Source organism: Patagioenas fasciata, chromosome 1, assembly GCF_037038585.1.
Source record: "Patagioenas fasciata isolate bPatFas1 chromosome 1, bPatFas1.hap1, whole genome shotgun sequence".
Lineage (NCBI taxonomy): Eukaryota > Metazoa > Chordata > Aves > Columbiformes > Columbidae > Patagioenas > Patagioenas fasciata.
In genome coordinates this window covers 100,981,487-101,005,268 of record NC_092520.1, presented here as the reverse complement: position 1 = coordinate 101,005,268, position 23,782 = coordinate 100,981,487, and the positions used below count along the sequence as shown (strand labels likewise).

General features: G+C 43.0%; 1 protein-coding gene across 2 annotated transcripts in view; it reads left to right on the top strand.

Annotated features, from left to right (window-relative positions):
- The first annotated feature begins 21,347 nt into the window (after positions 1 to 21,347).
- The window catches only part of LANCL3 (LanC like family member 3), a 38,596-nt gene continuing 36,161 nt past the window's right edge, over positions 21,348 to 23,782 (top strand). Inside the window, exon 1 of one of the 2 annotated variants that reach the window (XM_065859913.2) lies at positions 21,348 to 22,536. In XM_065859913.2, the coding sequence (XP_065715985.1) occupies positions 21,991 to 22,536 (546 nt within the window). In that variant the 5' untranslated portion in view covers positions 21,348 to 21,990. The remainder of the gene's footprint in view (positions 22,537 to 23,782) is intronic. The other variant, XM_065859915.2, reaches the window with a different exon arrangement.

Genomic DNA, 23,782 nt, shown 5'->3' with positions numbered 1-23,782 from the left:
CAGAGGTGAAAGAATCAAGAGAAGGTCTTGTCCTACCCTGCTGTGACTAGCTGAGGAAAGCGCTGCCTCCTTTGTTTTATGCACACGAGACACCTATATCACCAGAGAAAAACTCCCGCAAGAGCCTGCTGCAGTGTCAAAACAGGCCTGGTCTTGGCTTTGCTGAGCTGACCAGCTAGGTGCATGCTTAATTTGTGAGGCTTTCGGGGACTGACCTGCTGTTCAGAATTAATTTCACTAGTCTGAACTGTCCTGGAGTTCAATGACAATGACTTTGTCACAGAACATGATGCCCTGCTTCTGTCCAATAACCTAGAGCACTACTCCAGGAAATATAAAACCTGAAGCCCAGGTACTTCTAGTGCCATGAAAGTTTGAGCCTTCACCTCCCTGAGCTTAGAAAAATGCCCTAAACATCAGGCACTGCATATTTGGGGTGGGAATGGTCCCCATTTGTCTGGGGCCATTGCACATCTGAGAAAAGAAGGACCACAGCATCAGCAGAGAGGAGCTCAGTGGGCTGTGTGTTTCCTGAGGGCAGGACTCTGACTCCTACTTCAGAGCATTTTTTCTGTTTTATGAGCACTATGTTTCAAATTTTCTTAGTAGTTGAGGAACCACAGAGTGCCCGTGCCCAAGCTAAGTGCATATACCCAAGGCTATGTACCCAGTCCCCAGTGGGGATTCTTGCCATCCGTTCTCATAAATTCAGCACTTTTGATTACAAGGCAGCCTGAGGTCCGTAACAGAGGTGAGGATCCCCTCTGTACAAAACGCCGCATAAACTGACAGCTAACAGGTTTTCCTGTAATGTAGAGCCATTGGTTCAAATGTCTGCAAGGGTGATGCTGGTCAGGGATTTAGCTCTCACCTCCTGGGCACGTTTCTTAGTCCCTGGCTATGGAAGAGTGTAGGCAAGACACTGCAGACAGTGCTTTTGGAGCTCTGTTACTGTGGAGAAACATCAAAGACAAGGTTTTAGACACACAACTATCTCAGTGTTTCTGATTGATTAGTTTAAAACTTGCCCGTGCTCAGCGATTTCGCTGTTGGGTATTCCCATGTGGATACCTGATTTTCCTGTCTATAAGGGAGTGTGACTGTCACACCGCTATGTCACCCTTGCAGATGGCAGTGGCAGGACAGGTGCTGACAAGAGAGATGCCACCTGCTGTAGATTGCTGAACACCTGCTAAAGTGCTCTTGAGCATTGAAAGCAAACAGCCATGCTGGACAGGCTGTTTCGTTTTCTTTCCTGCATTTATGACCAAGAGTGATTTTAGAGCTCATCTCCCCTAATATATTCTGCGTGGAAAGGGTTATTTATGCTGCTTACTAACAGCATTTAAATTTAGGCAAGAAATTTAGACATCTAAATCAGAAGACTAGCCTGCCTCATTTTCCTTTTACAGTGTGTGAAGAAAGAAAACTCACCCAGAAGATTTTCAAAGCTGGAACTAAAGGTCAAGGGCTGTTTTAAAGTCATCAGCAGTGGGTTATGTCAAAATGCAATCCAACAACTGGATTTTCTGATTAGTCCTCTAAAGGACTCTCTTACCTGTATCTGTAAGACTAAGCACATAGAAGACTAGGCACCTCCTTCCATTAAGTGGTTTATCTTCTAAGTGTGACTGTGTGAGGAGGAACAGCATTAGCACCTTTCTGCTTGATAACGCAGCTCAACAGTAAAGGAAAATGCCAAATTAGAAAACAGAACCTGGTTTTTTTCTGTGGACTGCAGATATGTTCTCCTGAGTCTTCATTCAACGAATCACTTGGGAGTTGATTCAAAGCCCACCCAAATAAGATCGTATCTTAGTATGTATATATTTTTAAGCAGATGTTTAAGGACATCTCTATTCAGCAAGGCACTCGAATGTGTGTTTAAATCCCACTGAAGGCAAATTTTGCCCATAAGTACATTATTGAAGTGGGATTTTTAAATACATCATCATCTCTGTTTGAAATCTCTCCTCACTTTGGAGCTCTCCTGTTTCAGATAGAAAAGCCATATGGAACTAATCATGCACATTTTGTCTAGCAGATAGGTATTATAGCAGATTGTGTCTTCCCTGCAAGTGACTGTCCATATGAGCACGCAAACTGTGGTGTGCATACATCCAAACATGTAAGACAAGATTTTGAGCCCTAACAACCTCTGTACTGATGGACCTCCTGCTTAGTCACATAATTATGAGATGAACACACTCATCACTGTCTATCTACCAGCCAAATGAGGCTTCTTTCTTTTTCTTCCTTTTGCATTCTGCCCTCACACAGACAATTGGACTTCTTTCCTTGTCTGTTGACCCCTAGAAACAGGGTTCAGATTACAGGAGGATGCTTTCCCTTTCTGCCACATAAGCCATATACAACTGTATCACCTCAGAGAAAAGTATGTTCCTGGGAAGTACATGATTTCCTGAAACTTCAGCACTGACTTACAGAGAAATGAGAGGTGTCTAACGCTGCTGAATTTTTACCAGCCGTAACTCCAGGGTTAGAAAGGAGGCATCAATCACCTGCAAAGCAGCCCAGGCAAGTGGCTTCTCTGTCACTATTGACACTTTCATGATGTGAGATCTCTCTATATCTTTGAAGCACATAAAAAGGTTTGAGTGAGCTCCCTTTCCTTATCAGTGCCTCCAAACTGGCATGCCTGGTCTCTAGCATATGAAGAACATGAAAGAGAAGAGAAAATACATGGCTTCTCTTTCACCCACAAAGCAGGTTTCAGGGCACTTCTCAGGCATTTCCTCAGCCCTGAGTCTTATCAGCAAGTAGTGAATGAGGACTTTGTATTTCTCAAGAGAATCTGCAGGGTGTTTCAAAAAGACAGACACAATTTGAAATCACTATGTCTTTGAAACTGGGTCCATCTTTTTGAAACACACTGTAGATTTTTAAAATTATTCTTTTATATATATATATATATATATATATATATAAAATCCATCAGTTTTATTCTCAGCTCCTCCTGCCTGTCAGAATAAGATCTGGCTGTCAGACAGCTGAAAGGGATTTTACCAAAGGGACTCTCTCATAGTCTCACATGTGACTCTGAGGCACCAGTGAGGTAGGCAAACTTGAGCCCCTGCATTAGGCCAGGGTCTTTCCCAGCACCTTTCCAGCTCCTCAGAGACCATACATCCTGCTCCTTATGTCCAGACTATCTCCTTCTAGATGAGTCTTAAGTTCCTTTGAGATGGTTTGTAACATGATGGTTGTGTGATTTATACCTTTTCCCTTCTCCATGCTGGACCTTCCAGCAGAAGCTCCTTTTGCAGCCCATTTGGTCACATTTTCCCAGCAGCCAAGCCAGAGCAGACCCTGCAAGTGCACATTCTCACTACAGGCCATCTCCCTACAACAGATCTTCCTATTACTTCTCTGCCTTGGTAGGAATGGATTGCTTTGTAACTTCATCCAAGGTACACAGATATAGAGGTTCCTCGGCTCTTATAAGATGAAATAGTAGATTCTCTTAGATTGTTCTGTGCTAGGACTCAAGCATCATGTAACATCCATTTTATCTGTGTGCTCTGTTTCAAGATGATCTGTTAATCAATGCAAACATAGTGGAAACAGTCGTCTTCATCTGGAGGACCTTGTGTAGCACCTAAGTCAAAATGTGAGCCAATTATAGCAGCAATCTGCATCTGAAATGGGTTTTTGTTTAAATTCACCTTATCCTGGTTTAGTAAGTGACAGCAGGAGCCTTGGAAAAGACTCAGCTGTTCAATAATCACTATGTAAGATATCTAGAGACAGAGGATACAGTAAGTAAAAGATTGTACATAGCAAATCTTTTTATTTAGAATTACCAAGTACTGAGTTCCTTTTAGCCTTCATAGACATTTCTTCTCTGTCTAAATGACAGCGGTTGTTGATGAACTGTCTCAAGGTAGAGTTCTTAATATTTTTCTTATTTAAGCCGTCACCTCCATGAGTGTTTTACAAGTGAAACTTGATGCCATGGTCACAGCCATTCGACGATTTGCCTCTTCAGTCTCGGTAGAACGCATGCATAGGGATTGCTAAAGTATATTCCTACCTTGGAATCAACCATTTCAGAGGCTGAGGTGTTGGACAATACAACTCACGAGACAGACTACAGTCTGGTTGCTTTGGTGCTACTTATTCACCTTCCTCATCATTTTCTGAACACTCTTCTCAGCAGCTTTAACTTCTGCAGCAATTGACTTCTCTTCTAGTATAGGAGCTAGACAACCAGTCCTCCTCATCTCAGAAAGAAGGAAATTCACATCAGTTACTCTTTTCCCTCAGAAATTGTACTCTCTTGGGATCATCTATGAAAGACACTCAGTGTAAACCACTTTGTCAATCCCTGCCTGACTGCATGCTCTCTTGTAGTAGCATGAACTTTTAAGTAGCTGGAAGAAGTATGCTTTGAAAACAAAACTCTGACTGAGGCAATCTGTAACAGATGCCTCAAGGCTTGAGTATAGTGTACTCATTTGTTCACTTCCATAAAATTGAGTTTCCTGTCCACCCAAGAGCCACCATCAGTTCTTTCAAGACATGGGTTGTCTGGAAAGTGTGCCAGCCCTTCCTTTCACATCCAGGTAATGATGGTCAATGATAATTCTATGCAGCACTAAGTGAAGTACCAGTACATTTTCCCTTTGCTGAGAAACAGCAAAACTCTGTATGTGGAGCATTATGTCCCTGTCTAGTTTTCTGCAGTCTACCCCTCTGCCACTCAAACTACAGGTTGTGTCACCATTCTTGCAGACAGTCTAAGTAAATAAAAAGAGTATCTTCACAAAATTTTCTGTGATCAGAGATGCCCCATGATCAATTTTGTTATGACTTGGAAAGGTAGAAGTCACATATTTTTAGTAAAGGGATTTTGAGAAGAGTGGCTTCCTCTAAACCTCAAACCCCTGCATCTCACAGCACTGTGGCTGGAAGACTCTTGGGGTGAGAGCATGACTGATCTTGCCTAGGACAAAACCTCTTTATAAAAGAACACAAAGGAGTCTACTAGATCTGAATGAAGACCAGTGGACTGGGTTTTTGGCATTATGTATAAACGTGCCTGTGACAAATAAGGGGATTCTTTAAGCATGATGCTACAGTACTTATTGAAACTTAAGAACACAGAGCTCTTCATCAGTTCAGGGAAAAGTGTATCTGACAGCTGTAGCCACCTTGCCCTTTTCCACAGAGAAAGTGCTTTGTTTTATTCCAACCGTTACATTTCTTCAGAGTTCCTCTGCTAGTCAGGAATCTGCTCTCTCACTGGGACCTGTATTTGGTTCTTGCAATGGTAGTGAGGCATACATTTGAACTCAGCATGTCCAATATCTGCCCTTACCTTTCTCTCTCGTCACTGTAGATAGAAAAGTTGGAGAGATTCAGACTTTTATAACTGCTATATCACTGTTACTAATTGTATAAGCTTTTCTATGGCACAGCATTTTATTTCAGATATTTCCAAAATTCTTAATCAAACTGTTTCTCATTCCTACCTAATTAAGAAAAAAAAAAAAAAAGCCTTCTCTGGTCGTAACTAAAACACCCTTTATCAGCAACAGAGGCAACACAACACAGACTAGTTCTTAAACATGTTTTTTTTGCTTTATTCAAAGAGGGAACAGCCCTTTCTCAGTTCTTTATCTCCAATACAGAGAGATCATATGATAATTGTAGCAGCAAGCTGCTTATATTTGAGATGATCCAAATGTAACACCAGTAGAATATATCACACAATTTTTAAACCAGCATGCAAGTGCTCCTGTGGTGAGTACTGGGTTCATCTGGAGTGGGACCTTCTTCTGATTTAAAGACAACTGGCAGGTTGTTGAACTGTGTAAATCAGATGACAATAAGGACCAAACAGTAAAGTTTCGCACCTCACAAAGTACGCTGCGTTCTTTCTCTTTAAAAGTGATGGGTATAGTTCCAACTCAAATTGCAGTGCCTATCATTGTGTCATTCTTGTTTATGTCACAACACTGGGGCTACAGGGCAAACTCATCCCAGCTTGTCTCTCCTAAGGCTTCTCAGCATGAGGCTTTCTGAGCACTTTGTTAGTAGTTATTTATACAGACAACACATTCATCCCAAATCTTGCAAATAAACCTATGCATTATGTCATTACACTAATTTACACACATATAAACACACCTAGTACAAATAGATATGTATGTATGTATGTATATTGTTTTCTACCAAAAATCTATACTTTAGATATTTTTCAGAATATGTTGGCAATGGTTTTGGAGGGTAATATTTTAATCTCTGTAATATTTGAATTGATCTTTACCTGTAAATCAAGTGGGAGAAAACCCAAGAGTAATAAGGCAAAATTTCTCAAATGTGTCCTAAAATACTCTTCCATGCATTAAGCTTCTCTGTGTTTAAACTTGTATGTATCTCAGCACTCTCCAGTTCCCTAAACTAGTACAGTGGATATATATTCTGATAGACTCCAAAGCTCTTCATTCCATTAGCATTTTAGGTCTGAATTGCATTGCACTGATCTCACCACAAATACTTGTCCAGTATGGAATATCAAATGCCAGGAGAGGGTGATGTTGAGGAACTTAAATTTCCCATGTGGGAGATGGATCTGAAGGGAGAGGGTAGGAATTCATGGCAGGGTGAAAATTTGAAACATTTTTGCAATGGCTGTCATTTGGATTAGACAGATGATTGTAGTGTCAAATGGGCTTTCAATAGAGTGAGATGCAAAAGTTAATTTTTTTGTTTAGAGCTATAGTTTAGCATATAGCTGAACTTGTGAGCAGGTATATAACTATTTCCTTAATACATATGTAAGAGAATGAAAAGGGTATGTTATCAACATTATAAGCAAACATTCATATTTTATAATACAATCTCAGATGGGACTGAATGAATATTTTATGGACTGAAAAGGCAGGTTGGGTTCACTTGACAAAATTCACATGACAGGTAATTCAGATCTGGCCTCAACTTGAGCTGTAGCGTTAGTGGCAAGTGAGAAAGGAACTGAAGGAGGCAGAGATGCTGCAATCCTTGGCCTTGAAAACTGTCACTGACGCTGCCAATTTTACATAAAATACTTCAAAATTAATGGACAACAAAAGACTCAAACTCATTTGTTCTGTCAGCAGGCCAGTGCTGCAATGACCATGCTATAGGTCACGCTTAGTCCCTAATTCCGGCCAGTGATAAAGGTAAAAGACTTACCTCACCAGGAACTGGCAGCAATGGCAGTGTTTGCCTTCATAAAGTCATACAATCAAAGGTGGGGAGTAACCAGCCCTTTGAAAGAGAGCAACTATTGACCCAACTCTGACTCAACTCTATTAATCAAGTTATGAAAAATGTATGGAAGCAAATAATATTTCATTTTTCAGTGGCATAAAATATTGGGGAGGTTGTGTAGATCTGCAGTATCTTCATCGTTTGGCCACTTCAGTTAGATGTCAATCGTTTGAAAAACATGAGGGTTTAGAAACTCTCAGCTCGCTTTTGAACAAAAGAGAACAGGAATATAGTAAAAATTTTCCTTTCTACTTTTCAGGTGGGTTATATTATGTAGTTTATACCGCTGTCTGATTTGATCGTTCTTGACAACCTTCCACATACGATGCAGAATTCTCCATCTGGAAGAAACATCAACTCATCTCCCTTACACAGAATAAAAAGAACAACAATGGGTTTATGCCTGTGAGCAGAAAAAAACATGCTGCACTTGCTGAGGACATGAAGACAACAAAGTCTAAAGGAATTATTGTGGAGTGGTTAAATAATTAGAAAACATGTGATAATTATGATTTTTATCTTGGTTCTTATGTTTATCTTTTTCTGATTGTCCAAACTATTTGTTGCTCGTTCTTATTCAGAACACCAGAAAATAAGAAAGGCCTATTTGCATATATGTGTGTGTGTGTTTGACAAACACAATAAATAAAATATTATTTATAATTCTAATTCTGAATCTTTGCATTCCTTACAATAAACACATGAAAGATGGTCTGCAAATAAGTATGACACTGTTCTTTGGTTGTTTCACTCATTACTCAATGAGGTTACGAGGGTTAGATTTACATATCTTATTTGAGAAAGCTCAATACTGAAGTTCAGAGGCATTTAAATAAGTCCTAGTTAGACCTGTAAAAATAAAATTTCGCTTTTATATGCTTCAATAATATTTCGCTTTTAATTTAGAGATATCACTGTTTTCTAGAATAGGGAATTAAAATATAGTAAAATCACAGTAAGATCTCAGAATATTTTTTTTCACTTGATCAGCTCTTTATGCTGAAAAACACGTCCTACTCTCCCTACTCTATACGCAAGAAATTGCCACAGACACAGAAGGCACACAGTAGATCATTAGCTAAGGCAAGAACCAAGATGAGTTTCTCTGATTTGTGAATCTGTATCCAAGCCACCTGATTAGGTAACTTTTATTCCAGGAGCAAATATTCTATCTTTATTATGTGCACTGCAGTACAATCTAGGAAGCTACAAGCAGGAGTCTGAAACCTACTGCTTTAGGCACTCTGAAAACACAATCCAAAAATACAGTATAGCAGGCAAAAATGGAAGACGAAACAGCAGTGCACAGCAGCATATTTTTTTTCTGAAGGCATTTTTCCTTGCTTTTCCAGATATCCTCGCAATACTACAGCCTTAAGACAAATGTGACAGCGTTAAATTCTTTCTGTTCTTTGGGTAACTGACGATAAAATACAATTTCTGAAGTAAACAGCATCCACACAGAAGCTGCCAATCAGTACCCACAAATGCCGGTTTTGTACCTGTCTCAACAAAATCAGTAATGACTGCAAAGATAAACACAATTTAATTACAGTGTAAGCCGAAGTCCTTTTCTGATGTCACATTTAAAGAGAATGGTCTCAAACATCACTAATGAGACTCGGGAAATTTTAACTGGCAGCCCTCTGCGGCTCTGTTCAGCAGGGGTTATCAGACACAGTGAAAAGACTTCATGTAGGTCTGGTGATAATTTTAACAAGTTTTTATTGTGTCTGTGATAGATAACAGAGTATTAACACCATGGCCAGCCTTATCTGGCAGGACCAGCACCTTTTATTGTGGAAAGGAAATTTTAGTTACTCTTAGGGCACAACACGATAAGCATTGTGGGGACCTCTGGCAGTGCGTGTCACTGCAGTTTAGGAATGCTCACAGCTCTGAAGGGCAGAAGAGCCAGGTGAAGCAGCAGTGCAAGTGGTGCAGATCCAAGGAAGGGAAAGAGAGGGCTGGGCAGCATCTCAAGAGCTCAGGAGAACTGAAATCTTGAGGGGAGAAGGGCAGCTGAATGGAGCGTGACCCCAGCCAGAGCCTGACAGAACTATAAACAGACACCACAGGGGTCATTTAAAGAATACATTTATTTTCTGACTTGAGATTTATACATAAGAAGAAATCTGGAAAACCACTAGATTTGTCAAATGAGACTCAGGAGAGGATTCACCTTGGGTCTAATTATTACATTAAACTGCCACAAAGTGGACAGCAGATCTTGCAACAGATTTGTCTGCAGCAACAGATAAGCCATTCTAACGTTATTTCCATTGACTCGCTCAATTTTGAATTGTGGATGCAAAAGAATACAGTGCTTGCAGTGTTTCTTATGTGTGGTTACCAAAATGTTTCATGCAATTCAAAAGCAGAAAATGCAACAAAAGGAAACCAGTTATCTAAGTCTCTCACACAAATGTCACAGTAAACTACAAATGGCTTTATTTTTTTCACTCCACCTTTGCTTTGTGTTTCTATAGAGGCATACAGCCAAAGATGTGCATTCAAAAATGTGTTACAAGAGGTAGAGTATTACAATAGTAAAAATGTCACTTCCAAATAAATGCTTGTAGGAAGAAACCATCATTGTAATCAAGTATTATTATATTTTCATATTTTTATTGAAGTTTTACACTTTTATAGGCTCATGTATCAAGAGATCTGAGTATGGTTTAGACATCTTGGTGGATGTCCGCTCTGGCAACAGGCGCACCAATTCTCTGTGCTTTATCAAACAGGTAAGCTGCTCTCCCACAGAGGATCGATTCGTCTCTCAGTTCATTCTGTAAATGAAAAGAAGGACTGGGTGCAGGACCAAGACTCTTTGGAGTCACATTCAGTGATTTCACCAGCATGACCACCCCTTCCAAAAGCAGAGTGTACCAAAGGACAGGCAATCTATGTTCCTGGCTCTTCTATGTCATGGGATTAGTCTGGCCCTATCACATGGATATTTTGGCTCATTCCATGAGCACCAGCTTATGGTGAAAAAGCATTAGCATAGAGTAAATGAAATGCATTTTCATTTCTGCCCCCATTAAGCACAGCAAATTTCAAGACAACTGGAGTCTGTATGCAGAATCGAGAGAATTTAACATGTCAGCCTTTAAATAAAATACAATATGCATCTTCAGTTCTGGGAGAGAGTTACTATACTATCACATCATTGCTGTTTTAATTAAAGCGCCTCAAAGGAAAGCATAATAGGGAACTTGCAAAAATTATAAGAAATTGCTTCTGTGTGCAGGTATCACAGAAAAGCATAATCACAAGAGACACAGATTTTTTTTTTTTCTCTTTGTGGCTTTTTTTTCCTCTCTCTTCTTCCTTCTCTCTTTTCTTCCTTTCCCCAGTTCTCTAAGTCCATGAGTCCGACACTGTATCAACCAACAATTTACAACAGAGCAGTCAGGTTTTTGCCAGGACATGAGAATTTTCAATGTATCTCATACACAGGCAGGCTGAAGGCCCAGAGAGGAATTCTGCACAGAGCGAGCCGAGCCCTGCTCAGCTTGCTGTGCATCCAACAGCGCAGAGCCATGGCAGTGCGGGGATGTCTCACCAGATGTCTCCCTTGCATCAGATTCTGAGGTGCAAAGTGTTTTACTGGTGAGGTCCAATTAGAAACTCTTCACGAATTCTATTTAAAAGATGTTATATACGACTATGTAAATATTGCCGCATAGACATTTGTTGACTAGAGAAGATAGTTTTAAAGTAGTTTCTCTATTTTAAATTATAATGTTCCTTAAAAGAACATCGTTTGCTGATTAGACATATCAGTTTGTTTAGATGCAGTGCCTGATGCTTCAAATTTGATTGCATTCATTTTAATCACATAACTGATCTTATTTTCAGTAACATGGAGTTGTTTGTTCCAAATGCATTTATGAATTCTTAACTCATTTCAGTTATGCCGCATAGCTGGAAGTGATATTATTCTTACTAATTCCTAACATCATAAAACCCCAATCCACACAGAGGAGAAAGTGCTGGAAGAAGGAAGCATCTTTCAAATTTATTTAAACTAAACGGACTTAATTTCAAGTCTTTCATTCTGCTTATGCTGCCTTAAGGGACAAGCTCCAAAATCACACGTGACCCTTGTGCCTCTGATAAGAAAGACCTGTCAAGTCCCACACACCGAGTGTAACGCTAATACGCTTGGCTCATCTCACATGGCCCCCAGCTATGGCTACATCCCACTTGTTTGCCAGGCTTTACCCCTTCCATCCCTTCCTTCTTACCAGACGAAACCTCCCCACCAGAAGCAGGCAGCTGCTCCAGCTGCCATCCCTTATTCCTCTGGCTTACAAGACAAGGGAGGAGAAAATAGACTATGTGAGGGAGCATCACATCACAGCAGACTTCCCTGGCTCCTGTCCCACCTTGTCTGCCCCCAGATCAGAGTGCCTCCCCACCCCATGTCTGGGATCTTACTCTTTGGGAGAAGTAAAACCTGAGCTTTCTGGGCCTTCAAGGCAAGTACCAAAAAGGGAAAACTTTTAACAAAGCGAGGCAGGGAGACTTTTTGGTGATGGAAGAAATTGCACCTGGTAAGTCACCTTCTACAGATCTTGTCTTCTCTCTGCCGCACACGGGAGGCAGAGATGGCTTTTCAGAAATATTTGTTTTCAGAGTGGGAGCTACCGTGAATTAACTAATAATTTTGCAGATGACATATGTAAACCTCTGTTCCTAACCTCATACATTTAACAGTCAACGCCTGTGGGCCATAAGGTGAAGAACACGGACCCAAGGACATAATGTGTTGGCAACAAAATGTTGTCCAAGTGCCACAGAGCTCCTGTCACAATCCACTCACTGCCTGTCAGTGACCAGAGAGCACCCACGCTCTCCAAGATGTGTGTGCCAGGGATATGTGGGTGGGAGAGTAGGAGGTTCATTACCTTGTTCCAGAAGTTAATGGTTTTTAGGTGCTATTTTAGGAAGAGGTCATCACTTGGTCATAAAATGTTTGGAACACGTCCTCTCTCACCCAGAAACTCCCTCTGTGGCAATGGTGGGGAGGATGCCAGTGGAAAATTCCTGTGCATAACAAGGTCAGATATACTCATTTTCCATCTTTTTTAACTGTCCAAGCAGTGAAAAGCAACTGGAGTGACAGCCAAGGCTGATCCAGATGCAGGTCCAGGAAACATTAAGCAAGAGTCAGACCTTGATGTAAATAGGAGTTCAGGACCTTAATGCAAATGGAAGTGAAGCCCATTGAAAACATCAATCAGATCTCCTGCCGAGATAGGGTTGTTCTAATCAGAACAACTATTCAAAACTTAAATCCATCTTTTGAAAAAAACAATGCCTCAATCTAAAGGTGGATATGGGAAAATGTGACTAAATAACTCAGCGTGTGCCTCTGAGCCTTCTTATGCTGGAAGGTGAAGTGACGGTAAAAAGAGGGAACAGTCTGTACATTGGCTAACACGCAGAAGTTTAACTTCTCCACAGCAGGTAACAAGCACTGACGTCTGTGGAAGTCACTGTGTGTTGAAGAACAAGCATCCGAACATGGGGTGTGCAGACAGCCAGCCCAGGCCAGCCCTGCCAGCATCAGCAGCTGTATTTCCAAGCACAAAGTTCTCATTGCAGTGACTTCCAGTGATTGAGCCTGGTGACCTTGTCAAAGGACAGGCTCCTCATCAAACTGTGTATTGATGCTTGATTCTGTAGAAGTGGTGGTTTTGTTTCATGATTTGACTACCACGGGGGGAACAGGGAAGGAGAGGCAGCAAGAGAAGACCACAAATCAGGCAAATTCTTCTAAAATGGCTGTGATGCTAAAAAGTAGCGTCAAAGTTGTTCTTCACACAAATGCTGAAAGCAGTGAGGTGACACAAAAGAGGAAGACAATCAGCAGCAGTGTGGAAACTGGCAAATAAACTAAGCAGTAACTGAGTAGGTATAACTGTTTGGATTTGTTTGGTTTTGATGAGGTATAAAAGTAAAGGTAATAATCACAGAAAAGAACAGTTCTGTTTCAAAATGATTCGCAGAATCAGCACAGCAGATTTTATTTTCAAATATGAAATGAGCTTATACATGTACATACATATAAAATTTATGTTTGTGTATAAATATTACATATATGTAATTTCCTTTATCTACATCGCGTTTTTCATTAAAGAGCTTGAATCATCTGGCTGACATAGGGAACTTGTATTAATAATAACCCTGCTTGTGTGGAAAGGCAGTGTTGTAGGTTTGTTGTTTTCTTTTTTTTTTGTTCTGTCATTCACTAGTGTCACTTTGTGAAGTCTTAAGAGGTTTAAAATGCCCTTTAAACAGCCTTGATTCTGCCTACTTCAGAGAAATCTCAACTTACAGAAAGCCGGAAAGGGCAAGATGTGCTGTATCCTGTGCCAGAGCAGTACAGGTCTGATCCACTTGAGCATGTGCTTTATATCAAGTATGAGAGCAATACTTCTAACCCATATGGTTTACTGAATCAGAGCCTGATTTTGTAATATCCCATCCAAATTTATATCTCAGTACCTGACCATTTTGCCTATCAACAGAGAACTAGAATGTCTCCCTGCATAATTCATGAAGCTGCGAATTATTTTTATATATCCTCTAGTTTTTTTTAAAAAAGGCATTTGCAAACTGAAGACTAGAAAAAGAAAAATGGTCAACAGCATTCTGGAACAATCTTCCAAACAATATTTACTGAGAGCAGTGACGGACTATTCATATGTTAGATAAATCCCAGGTGTAAACATTTCCCTGGATCATTGCATATGCATTTGAGGGTGCAAAAAAACCCCAAAATATTTTTGTTCGAAGTCCAATAACAATACTTCATATTCTTTCAATTTACAGCTTCAAGCCACTAATAAAGCTTGATCCTATTAAAAAAAAACCAAACCAAACCAATGGAGTATATTTCATGTCTCTGTTACCTCCCCCTTCGATACTGAACAAGCAAAATAGCATAAACTGCTACAGATGAATCTTCATCTCATACAGTCTAGCACAGCTCCTATGCATCCCATCAGACCAACATATAGCAACAAAATGAAGACAGACGGTGTAATAAGTGCAAGAGGTGTAAATGAATGTGAACAGAAATTGATTTTGAAATGTTCTTGGCACTTTCTCAAGAAAACATTATCTCTGTATTTAAAAAAAAAAAAAAAAAAAAGTGCTCCAGGCATTGTTTCATGATTCCTAAGAACTAAAAACTCTGGCCTCCTCAGGGTTTTTCTCTTCTGAGACCTATTTTCAGTTCAATTGCAATATCCACATTAAAAAACAAAACCAAAACCACAACCACTTATACGTACTTAGTAGACCAGGAATAGTTCTGTGTCTAGTCTCAGACTCCACAGAACAGGACAGATACGGAGCTACTGGAAAGAGTTCAGCAAAGGGTCACAAAGGCAAAGGAGCATCTGTCATATAATGAGAGGCTGAGAGAGCTGGGATTGTTTGGCCTGGAGAAGGCTCAGGGGGATCTCACCAGTGTACAGAAATACCCGAAGGGAGGCTGCAAAGAGGATGAAGCCAGGATTTTCTCAGTGGTGCCCAGTGACAGGACCAGAGACAAAGGGCACAAACCAAAACACAGGAGGCTCTGTCTGAACATCACAAAACACTTTCTACTGTGAGGGTGACTGAGCACTGGCACAGGTTGTCCCAGGAGGTCACAGTGTGTCCACAATCAGATATTCAAAAGTCTTCTGGACATGGTCCTGGGGAACTGGCTGTAGGTGACCCTGCCTGAGCAGGAGAGCAGGACCAGATGACCTCCAGAGATTCCTTCCAACCTCAGCCATTCTGTCATCCCGTGAATAAACCGAGAACTGTGCTTTAAAATGTGACAATCCAAAATTCCTGAGGTGACTGCAATTTTCTTGAGTATCAAACTCATTTATTTTCTATGTCTTAAATTAAGTCATCTGTTTCATTCTTTGAGTGGACAAAAACTATACATGCAAAATCAGGTTATTTTATGTTTTCCTAGGTCTGCAGTTGTAAAGGATAATTCATCAGTATCCCACAGAGAGAAGCCAGTATTCTGCAGATTCATGAAAGCCTCTAGACCACACTGCTCTCACCCGCATAAGGCTGGACCCATGCAATTTTGCATTACTTCATGTTCCCTAACCTAAGCCACTTTACTCCTTAGGTTATGCTGAAAATAGCTGAGATGAAAAGTTCTCAGAAAAAGTCTCATAATAAAGTTTTCATTTTTGCAAGCCCAGCCTTGTCTTACAGTTTTGTTAGTCTGAAAACAAACAAACCAAACAACCAAATAACCAAACACCCAACAAACCACCTGGAAGAGATTTTGTTTCTGGACAATATTGTGTTTCTATGTGTGTGACCATGCATGTGTACGCACCCTGTAACACACAGCATACCACCTGGCATTATGAACATCTCGTATATGCCAAGCTAAGAAATTTAGACCTGGTCAATATGGATGGCCAAGACGGAAATTTTATAAAAGGTCAAATGCTGCACTAGTTTTGATGATTCAGAACTTGGAAATCTTCCATCCACATTAGTATGTATCCAACTTCCCAGCACATCATTAAAGGCTAACTTGTTTCTGGAGGTGCTATCTTTCCTCAAGGGCAAAAAATCATTATCGTCACTATCATCATCAGTTGCATTTAAGACCTCAGGACATTTTCTTATCAGACGTAGTCTTATAGCCTGAAATTCCAACCCAGGTGCATTGTTACTCAGTGCCTGTGGCTGTGTCCAGTCACCATCCCCATCCCTCTTAATCATCTCCGATGCAGACAGATGCAGAGGGGTGAGGTCCCTGCCCTGGCAAGAAGCATGATTCATTAATAAAAGTCTAACGTTTCCATAACAGCAATTACCAAGATGAGCTAGCACAAAGGCGACAGCAAAACATACAGAGAAGAAAATTCAAGTAAAACATCACAGATAAAAATGTTAGCTGCTTTCAGGTAAAAACACTACTTGATTTCAGATATTTTTGTTCCTGTACTTCGAAATGCTTCCAAATTCCAGCTCTGGTAAAAATGCTACAATTAAAATCTTGGATCTCACACTGACATCAATTGTAGAATAGATGCACTTAAGAAAATTTAGAATTGACAATGTATGTGGTACTGACAGACTAATTAGTAAGACAAAAATAACTATTTTGTTTTAATATTAACAGTAGAGTGTACAGTCGGATTTTTCCTTCCTTACTGTTAGCCAATGTCAGAACCATGCAGAGAATTGCAAAAGAACTACTGCTCTCTAAGCATAGAATAGTACTTGTGGTTCATATGACATGACCTTGAACATAAAAAGTAGGACATAATCTGCTGGATAAAGAAACCGTGGATTGTGAGAGACCTGTCTGCAGAAAAGGCTCTGCCATCCTGCTAGTTTGAGTAGATTCAAACCAAGGGAAGGAATGCTGGGAATAACAACGCTTACGAAAAAAGCCCAGGATAGGGTCAAAGTATTGCTACTCTGAGGTTAGATTTTTGCTGGTTAAGACAAAACTCAGAATTGCAAACCTTCTGCTCTGAAGAAAGCCCTGGCATTTGTCAACAGCTGAATGGCAATTCACCAATTGCAAATAAGTCTATGCCGAGACACTGAAAAAGTCTCTTCAGAGACTTCATAGCAGCTGCTATGTTTTTATCTAAGCTGAAACCCTTATCAGTATTAGCCCACCTCTCCACATGGAAAATGTGATATTCTGTAAGGCAGATTCAGTTCTGTAAGCAATGAGTACCTCTACCCACACTGTCAGTATCTTGTTACAAGAATCTTTAAGTTGTTCACTATGTATTCTCACAACCCACTGTCCCTGAAAACTTTCTAGCCTTGTTTCTTAAGGAAGCAACGTCTGCATGATCATGCATGGCTGTCCATCTACCTATTCAGCATTTCCCACTGTCTCCATAATTTTGCATCTGTTGGACATCTTCAACCTGATTTGGCAATAAAGATGGAGTCTCAAAGAAATTAAACTGCTGTTCAACTCATAAGTTTAACTGAACTGAGCAGTGGACAGAAATTCAGTACACCCTTGGGGCAAAAAGTAACTCAGTGCAGCCCCTTACCACGGGCCAAGCGTCACTCAACTTCACTCACCCCCTGCGGACACCTGCCAAGTCCCCCAAGCCCCCAGTAGCACCTGCTTCACACCAAATGGGAAAACTGCATCTGGGATGCAGAGACCAAGGTGAGAAATGCCAATAATGCCTGGGAGTAAGACGGTGATAATGGAAACCAGAAAACAAATCAGTCAGACACCAGACCTTATTAGTTCCACTGTTCGTGAACCAGCTTAATTAACACGCAAGTCTCAGAGTGCAGGTCTGCTGCATAAAAGCACAAGAGTAGTCATTGTATGCCTATTTGAATTCAAATGAGGTAGGATAATTTAAATATCTGACACAATATTTAACATAATCTCTGTGAAATAACATGCTTTATCTTCTGATGTGTAATTTTCCTTCTGATTAAATGGCAATACATCTACTAAAACTTATATCACTTTTGTCATGCAGAAATTGTATTTGTGTTATCAACTATACACAAGTAACAGAATAAAAGGTTGACTTAAGAGATTCCACTGTGCAATGCCAAGAAGCACTTCATTTTCAAAACAGGTCCTTGTATCACTGTCAATTGCTTGTCATGGAACAAAAAACACAAAAGCTTTTGTGTAGTTTTGTAAGAGGAGTCCATATAGAACAGGATAGCGCAACATGAGAAAGGAAAAAAATACTTATGGTAAGAAACCAGAATATACTTGAGCAACCAGAAACTGCTGGGGCAATGCGGCTACCAAATGACAACGCTATGAAATCCTCAGGGCTGCCTCCACTGTATGACTCCTGGTCAGACTCCTCCATATTTTGGCTGCTGGCATGGTCTCTGCAGTGCACAGCGACAATTTCCTCTTCAGGAACCCATGGCAGCAAGGTAGAGGAAGGGCACTCAAGGAATACAAGTACTTATTTTCTAATGCAGACACGAAGTATCTCTCCCTAGTTGATTCCCTTCTGCCAAACATCCAAGGGCCAACTGCCTATCAAACACTAATTGATTACAGGGCAGAGAGGTGACCCTGTAATCCCCAGAGCCACTTGTTTAGGAGTATGGATTCCCAGGGCAGAGCCCAAAAAGGCAGGAAGAGGAGCCAGCTGCAAATCTCTTTGGGGAGGGAACAGCGGCACAGGGCAGTAAGGGTTACTGATGGCTGATTTTAATAGGTAGGGTGGGAACTAATTTTGAATTTAACAGTTGGTATGCTCAAACCAGCCTGAAGACTCTCTAGCACAACCCTAATGCATTCACACCACTAAATACACTCCTGTTACTGAAGCTCACCCTGCGTATGGGAGCCCAATGTTTCACCTTTGTCTCAGGAGAGATGTGGAAGACAGGGTTGGAATGAAACTGGCAGCCACGTGGGTACCCAAAAATCCTGTAGACACACTGAATTGTCACATCAGTAAAAGGTACACAAGACAAATTATAGACTAACCCATGAGACATTTGTTAGGAGATGCCTCCAGTCCCAGCACTACAACTGAGGACAGACTACTGTGCTCTGTTGGAAATATCAGATGGCACAAATTCCCTTAAACGAGTAGAAGTGAACAGGCATACATGAACATGTACACCAATAAGTAGTTAGCCCTACTTTGAGCACAGGTTGGACTAGATGACCTCCTAAGGTCCCTCCCAACCTGAATTATTCCATGGTTCTACATTTTATCAATATGCAACAAGCATATCTCCAGAATATAAGTTCTATAATGACAGATTTACTACAACAGAAGAAACAGCTTTGAGGCTTCAGCTCCCTCCTCCCCTGTTACATCCACCCACCACACCAGTACATTCTTCGCTTGTATAATCAGTAATTTTGTCAGACGTACAGAGTGAAAGAGGAGGCACGCCATGCCCAAGGAGCAGAAACAAGGGGGCTGCAGCAGTACAGAGGGGTGAGAGGGGGGAATCAACATTTTTCACCAGCTGAAGCCATACACTGGAGGCCCACACTTACTCTGGGACCCAAAACAAGGGCAAACCTCAAACAATGATCTGATGAGATACATATGAGCTACATCTAAGAATCACCCTGACTTACCTTCCATTCCTATCAGGACAGCATCTATGCCTGGTTGAGTGAAAAAGATACAGAATACATCCTGTCTAAAAGCATGAAACTTTTGTAGATGAAAACATGAGCAGTTTAAGACTTTTTTTTTTTTTTAATTGTACTGCCATAAAAAAGCATATGTGTAATTTTTCTTTATCCCTCCTTTTGGCTTTTGTGGTTTAATATTCTTATATGAAAGAGAGCAGAAGCTGTCATCCTCATTTCTTGCTGATTGTTACACGACATCTGTGAACCCTACAGTGGCTAAGCACTCTTTACTTTGTCAGAAGACTCTCAAGAGTACAGAAGATGTCACTTTTTGGCACATCATTACTGACTCCTTTTTAAAAAATAATGTAGCTGTCTTATTTGACCCTTGTAAAGACAAGTGTTGCTAACCCAACTGATTTTCCTGTAAATTCAATAGTTTTCTTAAAGCCTTTGCTGAAAGTCACTTGGTCGGTCACTTCCAGTGCGGGGAGACAAGCACCTCCAGTCACAGGATTCCTTCACATCAATGGCAGGACCTGTCTGAGACACCTCCTGCCCCAAAAGACTGAAGCAAAATACAAGCCCTTTTAATCTGAAGAAAATAATTGAAAAAATGAAGAAAGCATCCACAAAAAATTGAATCAGTGATGTCAGAACGAAAAATAAACCTCCCAAATTTTCACTTAAAAGAGCACTTAAGGAATACATTTCTCTACAACCAACAAAAATTATGCTGGAAAACCCTTAGCTACTCCCCGAACTCTATCAAAGGTCTTAGGGAAGACAGCTTACGACAGAAAATAATATATGAATGGGATGTCCTATCCATTGATAGGACATTTTCACATTTTCAATGCTCTAGATCACCAAGATCTGTGCAGTAGAAATCACACACAGTACAGTTGTGAATAAGCAAAAAAATGGAGCTTTAAGGAACACTGTACAAACATAGACTAGTAGGTGGTACCTGGAATGTACATAAACATGGTAAAAATGAACTAAAGGAAAGTGTAGAAACCAAAAGCGGAGGGTGGAAATAAATATTTCTGAGCAGATCACGAAAAAGGAAGGAAGGAAGGAAGGAAGGAAGGAAGGAAGGAAGGAAGGAAGGAAGGAAGGAAGGAAGGAAGGAAGGAAGGAAGGAAGGAAGGAAGGAAGGAAGGAAGGAAGGAAGGAAGGAAGGAAGGAAGGAAGGAAGGAAGGAAGGAAGGAAGGAAGGAAGGAAGGAAGGAAGGAAGGAAGGAAGGAAATGAAAAGAGGGTGTGAAAGTGCTGGCAAGGAGCTGCACAGAGTTGAAAGTACTTTGAAGGGGAGGCAGAATGAGGGCTGAAACAGGCAGCCAGCACAAAGCAGAGAAAAGCCAGCCACAACTCTAGAAAGATCTTTCAGTGTGCAAAGGACAGTGCTTTGACTCTTGCTACTGCTGTGTCAGCTGCTGATGTCTCCAGCAAGCTGGTCCTTCCACCCTCCTTTGAGGAAACCCTCAATTACAGAGACTTCATCTCCAGATAAAGTACCAGAAGCGACCAGGTAACCATAAGTCATGGGTCTTTAACAATAAATTTGCTTATGCTGCACCAGTTCTCATCATCAGGGGCACATGTAACAGCTGTGTATTTGTATCAGGTAAGAGTTGCTCCTAGTATCTGCTTCATTTTTTCCCCCCTTTCTTTTAACTGGGCATCTATTCAGTGGCCTAAATTTCCTGTTCCTCATAAGCTCTACTTGGCTCACGCATGAAGAAAAGGGGCCAAAGATGGCCTTGTGCCATTCCTGGTCTGCTGGGGACTTGCTTAGCTTTCTACGTAAATTGTCCCCGGGCTGCCCTCCTTTGGATTTGGCTACACCCTTCAGCTTTGGCTGCAGCAGCCCCCGAGGGGCTGTTTCCCAGCCAGGAATAACCCAGCAGCCCTCTGGACACCCTTCCCGGCCCTGCATCTCTCCTGCAGACCCGGCACTCAGCCTTGAGCCAAATCCTCCGACACCGGCGGCACGGGAGAGGATAAAAAGCACCATAAACCCGTTTTCCTCAGGGATTTGCAGATGGGTCGGGCAAAGGCGCAGCACGGCCTTCGATATGGGAAGGAAGAACACCTCCGGCAGGACGAACCGGACACCGGGACCGGGCCGGCCTCGCCCACGGCTCCGCTCAGCGCTCTGGAGATCCGGTCAGTCACCCTCATCTCTTCCACAGCCCGGCGGTCGCTTGAGAAGCGCTCCCTGAGCGCAGGTGGGGCGGCGGCCTCCGGCCCCTGCACCGAGGGGCGCTGAGGGGGCAGCGGCGGCCGCTCCGCCCCGGGGTGGGAGAGGCAGCGGCCGCCCTGTGGCAGACACGTCCTCGGCAAAGCCGAGCCGACCGGCCGGGCTCGCCCCCACCTCCGCTTTCGGCGGTTCGGCAGCGGACGCCTCGCCCGCCGCCCCTGACGGGCACCGGCGGGCGGCTGCGGAGGCACCCCCTTCCCGCCTCTCCTGCTCCCTCCCGCCTCTCCCGCTCTCCCTCCTCCCGCTCCCCCCGACCCCTCCCCCAGCAGCTCCCCGCTCGCTCGCTCCCTCCCGCCGCTCCCCGCTGCGCAGAGCGCCGCGCCGGCTCGGGCATGGGGAGCCAGCGTTGCTTCGCCAACCGCTTCGATGACTACCCGGGCAGCCCGGCGGCGGCGCCGGACAGGGAGGCGACGGTGCCGCTGGTGACAGCCACCATCGAGCGGATCCTGCGGGAGCTGCCGCCCCTGGGCGGCCCCCGCGGCTGCCAGGGCGGGCTGTACGGCGGCGTGGCCGGCGTGGCCTACATGCTGTACCACGTCGCGCAGTGCCCGCTGTTCGCGCCGTCGCGGGAGGCCTACCTGCGGGCCGCCCGCCGCGTCGTGGACGCCTGCCTGCGCTACCAGGAGGGCGGCGGCGAGGCCGACGCGGACACCCGCGCCGCCTTCTTGCTGGGCGGCGCTGGGGTGTACGCGGTGGCGGCGCTGGTCTATCGCGCCCTGGGGCTGCCAGACTTCGCCCGGCCGCTGGGCAAGTTCCGCGAGCTGAGCGAGGTCTGCGCTCCGCTCTCCTTCCTCGAGTGCGGCTCCGACGAGCTCTTCGTCGGCCGCGCCGGATACCTGTGCGCCGCCCTGGTGCTGAAGCAGCGGCTGGGCATGGAGGTAAGGGCGGCAGAGGCGAGGTGGAGGGCGGCGGGTCATCCGCCGGGGGACCGGCAGCGCCGTCGGCGCGGCCCCTGGGAGCTGGTGGCGATTCCCCGGGCTGGCACCCCGGGCTGCTGCCGAGGCGGGACAGTGCCCTCGCCTATGCTCCGCGATAGAGGGGGATGCACCGGTGCCGGGGCTCTCACCAAAAAAAAAAAACAAAACCCACAGCCTCCCCTCTTCCTTCCCCCCCCCAAAAAAAAAAAAAAAAAAACAAACACCAACAAACAAACCCCAGCCGGTTCAGGAAGACCCCTGGGGAGGCTTTCTCTAGTAGCTGTTACTCCGCAGCGCTCCTCTCCTAACATAAAAGATGAATCTTTTGCAAGAGGGATTTGGGGGGCACAGGGCGTGTGGGATGCGGTCCCGCTGCTGGGGCAGAACCCCGGGAACAGGGCGCTGCATCCCGCTCCCGGGCTTGCCTAGAGCATCGGTTTCTGGTAGCCAGGTGGTGAGTTGTTTGACGGGAGCCAGCCCAGACTATTCAAGAATATACGCATAAAATGAAGTGGTAAGAAAGGGAATAAAGTTGGGTAAAACGGAGTGAGGAACCTTATTATTATAAGTGGTGCTGTGCTATAATTTGCAAACAAGGAACCAAGTTTTCAGAGGCACTTGGTTTTACTAACCCCAGCCCACAGAAGCTGATAGATTTTTGGAAATCTGGTCATGTATTTTGGTGCTTTTCATGAACAAGAGCTGTTTTCTTTTTTGGAAGCATAAGATGGGATTATGGTTTGGTGTGCCATTGGTTTCAGTAGTTGGGACTTTACCCTAGGATATTGTCATTGTCAGCGCTTACATGTCATTCAGAGCTTCCACTGACTACAGCTTAATAATTAATGCAATTGATTCAGTTTGTTGTGGTGTTTGTTACTACGTGGTCAGTGCAGGCATTTGTTAGATTTTTGTTCCTGTCGTCTTGTCAGGTCCAATCTGTATTTCCTCCGTTAATCACTGATTTGCAAGTTCATATGCTTCTGGCTTTCTTTCCTCCTGGGAGAGGAAGCAACTATTACAAGTAAATAAATGATGTAAAAACAAATGGCTCTGCCCCATCCAATACTAGTCACTGCAATCAGAGTCCAAGGAAATTCAGTTAATGGAGGACTCAGGAGACTCCAGGGTATCCAGAGAAGGCAAGAAGAATGTTAAGTCAGTTGAATGTTTTGATTGCCTTGAACAAAAATTTTTACAGCACTAA